Source organism: Penaeus monodon, unplaced genomic scaffold, assembly GCF_015228065.2.
Source record: "Penaeus monodon isolate SGIC_2016 unplaced genomic scaffold, NSTDA_Pmon_1 PmonScaffold_611, whole genome shotgun sequence".
NCBI lineage: Eukaryota > Metazoa > Arthropoda > Malacostraca > Decapoda > Penaeidae > Penaeus > Penaeus monodon.
Window position 1 is genome coordinate 47,639 of NW_023661118.1, and position 6,020 is coordinate 53,658.

At 41.6% G+C, this 6,020-nt stretch overlaps 1 protein-coding gene across 1 annotated transcript; it reads left to right on the forward strand.

Annotated features, from left to right (window-relative positions):
- Positions 1–637: 637 nt before the first annotated feature.
- Positions 638–5,795, forward strand: LOC119571392. The gene is made up of 4 exons (XM_037918719.1): positions 638–683; positions 813–2,153; positions 2,304–4,608; positions 5,789–5,795. Exons 1-4 carry the CDS (start codon positions 638–640, stop codon positions 5,793–5,795), a joined length of 3,699 nt encoding a protein of 1,232 aa, XP_037774647.1.
- The last annotated feature ends 225 nt before the right edge of the window (positions 5,796–6,020 follow it).

Genomic DNA, 6,020 nt, shown 5'->3' on the forward strand with positions numbered 1-6,020 from the left:
TGGAACCCGGAGGAGTGGCCAACCATAGAATGGTGATGCGGAGAACCAAATGGAGGAATGGTGTTGTGGATATTTTTTTTTTTTTGGTGAAGGAGTGTGACGACTCGCGCTGCGAGTTGTATTTTACATACGGAACACTACGTCATACGCGATAGGGTTAAGAGTCAATCTAGTCCGATCGTGCCTCCTTTTCACCGTTTACCGACGTGCATCGTCGCGAGTGCTCAGTTAGGTGATTCTATTTTACCTCGCTGTATTTAGGGAGATCAGTCAGTGACGACTGTGGTGTACCCCTGTGGTAGTTTTTAGATAACTACGTTTATCTTAACTGTGATGGCCTTGTACATTGTACACCTGTGCGTAAGCCTACCATTGCTGTTAACGATGTTTTTGCGCTGAGTTAGACTAGCCGTTGTTGTGCGATAGTCTGTGCGCCGTTTTCTTTAAGCTGTTTCGCTCGCATCAAGTCAGTTTGAAACGGAACTTAATTCTAAGTGTGTGCTTAGTCTTTTGTTTATGTTCTACGATTTTCTTTTAGAATCGTTGATTTTCGTAATTTTTGATAGCGTGATAACACGTTCATCTCTTGTATATCAAATTCATATTCACTTAGTTGAATCTTTTTATATTTATAATCATGTCGCTGAACTTAGTAGAACTAGTTAAGTGTGCTAAGGAAGCAGGTCTTTCTGCCGCGGACATAAATGCTTTAGTTTTAAAAGAGGAAGTTAGATACAAAGAACAAAACGAAAGAGAAGAAAAGCAAAGGGAACGAGAGGAGAGACAAAAGGAGCGAGATCTGAAACGCGAAGAGTTAGAAGTTCAGGAGAGGGAAAGACAGCGCGAATATGAAGCGAACGAGGCCGAGAAGCAGCGTGCCCACGAGCTGGCCCTTGCTCGCGTGAGACCCGAGAACCTTTCACTCAATGACAGTCGTGATCATTACCCTAAATTAAGAATGCCTCTATTCACTGATGGTAATGATGATATTGATGATTATTTGCGTAGATTTGAGAAATTAGCTGCTTTGCAAGGATGGAATTCTAATGATTATCATATTTACCTTGGTTCACTCTTGGCCTTGCAAATTTACGTAAGTTTGGCAGACGACATTTTGAAGGATTACAGTCAGTTAAAAGACGCGTTGTTGAAGGCGTATAACGTTGACGCTGACTCATACCGTAAAAAGTTCAAAGAAAGCAAAGTTGGTGATACTGAGACTTACGTTCAGTTAATTACGAGAATGACCCAGTATTTAGATCACTGGTTAATCATGAGTAGTGTCGAAAGGGAATACAACTCGTTGTTTGACTTTTTGATACAAGACCAGCTGTTGAGTAATTGCCCTCTTGACCTTCGCATCTTTCTCAAAGAACGGACGTTCGCAAGTACAGTGGAAATGGCTCAAACAGCAGATGGGTATCGTTGCGCCCATAGAGCTGGTAGAGGTCATAAAACACCTGTTAAAGATGAATCTGCTTATAAGAAAGATACGAATGTTCCCCTTAAGGATGTGATTTGTCACCACTGTTCCAAAGTGGGTCACATACGTCCTTCTTGCCCCGAACTTAAATTCGCGAAACCCAAGACTTCTCAGAAAGTAAATGCTGCATTTAAGGCTAATGTAAATTACGATCACGGTATTACGTGTGATGGATCCTTAAATGGCAAGCCAGTGAATGTACTTTTTGATTCGGGTTGCTCGTCAGTTATAGTGAAGGAATCGCTCGTGCCCGCCTCGGTCAAGCGAGGAAAGGTGGTTGCGCTGTATGACTACCTGGGGGAGCGGCGCGAATTCCCCACCGCACGTTGTCTGATTAGGAGTAAATTCCTGAATGGGTGGTTTGACGTCGTGGTTGCGCCGATAAAGTTCACGGATGTCCTCATAGGTATGGTGCCGGGGGTCAAGGCGTCGAGCGTGAACATTCCGAACACGAAAGCAGCCAAAACTCCTCAGAGGAGCGAAGTTAATGCTGTTGCGACGCGGGCCGCCAAAGCGAAGGAAAATGTCGGTCCTGACAAACTAATTGTTCCCAGCTTCAAATTTGAGAACGTCTCTAAGCAAGACTTCATGGATGCTCAGTCCTCTTGCCCGTCTCTAGAACACATTCGTTCTAAGGAAAGAATTAAAGCTATTGTCACTGTTAAAAGTCGTTCGGTAAAATTCGAACGAGTAAATGGGTTGATTTACCGTATTTGCGTAAAGAGCAAACACGAACACGAAATCGGAGAGAAACAATTGGTTGTGCCCCGTAGATTTATTCCAATAATTTTGTCTATGGCTCACGATTCCCCTTTGGCAGGTCATTTCTCTCATCGAAAGACTGCAGAAAAGGTATTCCATAAATTCTTTTGGCCAGGAGCAGGCGCAGAGATCAAACGCTACTGTCGCTCTTGTCATGCTTGCCAGAAAACGGTCCCTAAGGGCAAGATCAGAAAGGCCCCCATGGTTCAGATGCCAGTCATAAGCGAGCCGTTTTCCCGAGTAGCGATTGATATCGTCGGGCCGATCTCCCCGCCCTCGAGCCGAGGCCACAAGTATATGTTGACCTTGATTGACATGGCCACCAGATTTCCTGAGGCAGTTCCTCTGAGAAATATCGACTCGGTAACTGTTGCTGAAGCGTTGTTAACCATTTTCGCTCGTGTAGGAATACCGAAAGAGATTCTTTCTGATCGTGGTACACAATTTAAGTCTGATTTGATGGCAGAGATCAACCGATTACTTTCTGTTAAAGCATTATACACCAGTCCGTATCACGCGTGTTGTAATGGTACCGTCGAACGTTTTCACGCAGTGCTAAAAGCTATGTTGAAAAAGCTCTGCAGCGAACGACCACATGACTGGGATCGTTACATCCCATCCGTCTTGTTTGCGTATCGCGAGATTCCTCACGATACGCTAAAATTTAGTCCGTTTGAGTTGCTGTACGGCCGTAAGGTACGTGGCCCTTTATCAATTCTGCATAATTTATGGACTAAAGATATTGATGGGGAGGTTAAGAGTACCTATCAATATGTATTAGATCTGAGATCTAGATTAGAACAATCGGCTCAACTAGCATCCGCTCATGCAGACGTGAATAGCAGAATGTACAAGACGTACTTCGACAGGAAAGCTAGAGCTCGAACGTTAAAAGAAGGGGATGAAGTACTTGTGCTGTTGCCAACTTCGCATAACAAACTAACTGTTCAGTGGAAGGGTCCCTATTCTGTTGTACGCAAGCATGAAAATGGTGTAGACTATGGAATAAAAATAAAAGGGAAAATAAGGCTTTATCATGTGAACATGCTGAAGAAATATGAAAGACGCGAAAATGGCATTTCTCACTCTCAGGTGTGCCAAGCTTGCGTGGTAGATGCTTCTGATCCCATAGATAAGAACGCTAATGGCGTATGTGATATACCCGAATTGTATAATCCTGGTAAATACGAATTTAATTTTAACTCTGAACTCTCAAATGAACAAACCTCAGAGCTAAACCATCTAATCGCTGATTTTCTTGACGTATTTGTCGATAAACCAGGCATGACCAGTACAGTAGTTCATGATATTCATTTGACTACAGAGGTTCCCGTTCATACGAAGCCTTATCCTATTCCATATCATTTACGTAACGCTTTTGACGAGGAAGTGGAAAGGATGAGGGAATTGCGAGTAATTGAACCGTCAACCTCTGCTTATTGTTCACCTGTAGTACTGGTGAAGAAGGCCGACAACTCGTGGCGCTTTTGTGTAGATTTCAGGTCTCCTAATGACATAAGCCTCTTTGACGCTGAGCCGATGCCGACCATGGAAGAAGCGTTGGGTAGTTTCGTGGGAGATTCATACTTTACGGAAATTGATCTCTGTAAGGGTTACTGGCAAATTCCTCTGAGTGATAAGGCGAAGCAGTACACCGCGTTTGCTACACAGAAGTATGGCCTTATGCAGTTTAGAAAATTACCATTCGGTTTACGTACGGCGTGCGCTACTTTCATTAGACTGATGCGTAAGGTAACTGCTGGTCTAAACAATGTTAATTGTTATTTTGACAACTTGGTTATACATAGTCAGACATTTTCTGATCATCTTTTGCATTTGAGGAAAGTTTTGGAGCGTTTACGCGAGCACGGGTTAACCGCCGGGCCAAGTAAATGTTATTTTGCTTATCCTAGCATAAAATATCTAGGATTTAATCTTAGTGATAAGGGATTAAGTACACTTCCTGATAAAGTTAGTGCCATTAAGAACATGCCTTTACCGGAGACGAAGAAGCAGTTACGCAGCTTTCTCGGAACTCTCTCGTTCTACCGAAAGTTCATTCCGAATCTGGCAAACCTCGCATATCCCCTGAATGCTTTGTTAAAGAAATTTAGTCCTAATAAACTGAATCTGACCCCTAGCCTCGTTGACAGGATTAACGAATTAAAAGATCTCTTGATGAATGCCCCTATTCTAACTTTGCCCGACTACAGTAAGACTTTCTATCTTCGCACTGACGCGAGTGATACTGGCCTCGGGGCCGTCTTGTTGCAAAGTGTCGATGGCGTCCTCATGCCCATCGCCTACGCAAGTAGAAAACTTAAAGATCGGGAGACTCGTTACGCTGTCATTGAACGAGAAGGGTTGGCGATCGTTTGGGCGATCGAAAAATTCTATTGTTATTTGTATGGACGCGAATTTATTCTGCAAACTGATCAACAGCCATTAAAGTATATTAAAAACATGAAAAACAGCAACGGTCGGCTTATGCGCTGGTCACTCGCCCTTCAGTCACATTCATTCACAATAGAATATATAAAAGGCCAAGAAAATGTTGGAGCTGACATACTCAGCCGATGTTCTGTATAAAGTTTTGTTCTTGTTTACGTAACAACCTTACGTTATTATTAATGATAATTTAAGTTGAGTGAAACCCCACTTTTCGCTGAAATCTTGCGATTTAAGTTGAATTGGGGGGCTTTGTAAAGGGTTTCTTTTAGTGATGGTTTCACTATTTTTATTATGCGTGTGTGTTTGGTGTGCGGATGAGGTGTAAGGTTCATTTGGTTCACCTCCACCCGTTCGGACGGCAGCTTCGAGTCCACCAAAGCCTCATGTCAACCATGGTCGGTGGTTGCCATTCTATGGTTTGCCACTCTATTCCGAGCTCCACACCTGAACACATTGTAAGTTGTTTACTCTTTGTATTTCCTGTACATACTGTTGGTGAATTGACTTAAGAAATATAATGCAGTGACGTGCAATGAACCGAAGTGATGGAAGGAATGTTTAAAATTATCTTATTACTAATTGCAGCCTCCTATTATTAGAACTGGGCTACATTTTGATAGCTGCAGCCCGCTCCACCAGTGGCTCCTTTAGGACGAATATACTCCAGGTGCCTGAATCTAAGGCTGGAAACCTTCACTCCGTTCCACCGACATTTCACCGACAACTACTGCAATCACGAGTTTTTTTTATCTTGTATTTGTGTGAATTGTACATTTTTGAGGAATATAACTATGAAAGTGCAATATCGTATTTAATATGCCCCGAGATGATCTATATCCCAGAGGATACCATAAAAGAACCTGTGGTTAATTGCAAATAAGAACCAAACCAAAGAAACCACGGACACTTAAATATTAAACACTAATAAGAATACAAAGCAAATTAGATCCTACATGTAATACTGTTACTATTTATAACTTGACGAGTCGTATTTATTTATTTTATTTACTTCAAAAATTCCCTGCATTAGACTACATTTGTGAAGGATGTTTATAAGGTGAAAATTGTTCTTACAAATTGCAAATTTTTCAGGAAATAACTTATTCTTAAAATCAATACACACTCAGAAATGAAATAATACCAAACAAATACGGTTATGCATTTAATATTACCATTTTTTAAGTTATATTGTTGGCCTTTGTTTAATCCCTCAATGTTCTAAAATTCTTTGAATAAGAGAACTGATATATAGGTAATTACTAAACTATTTCTACATTCTGTTTTCTTTATGACATTATGTTTTGTCTCCATATTGTGTTATGTG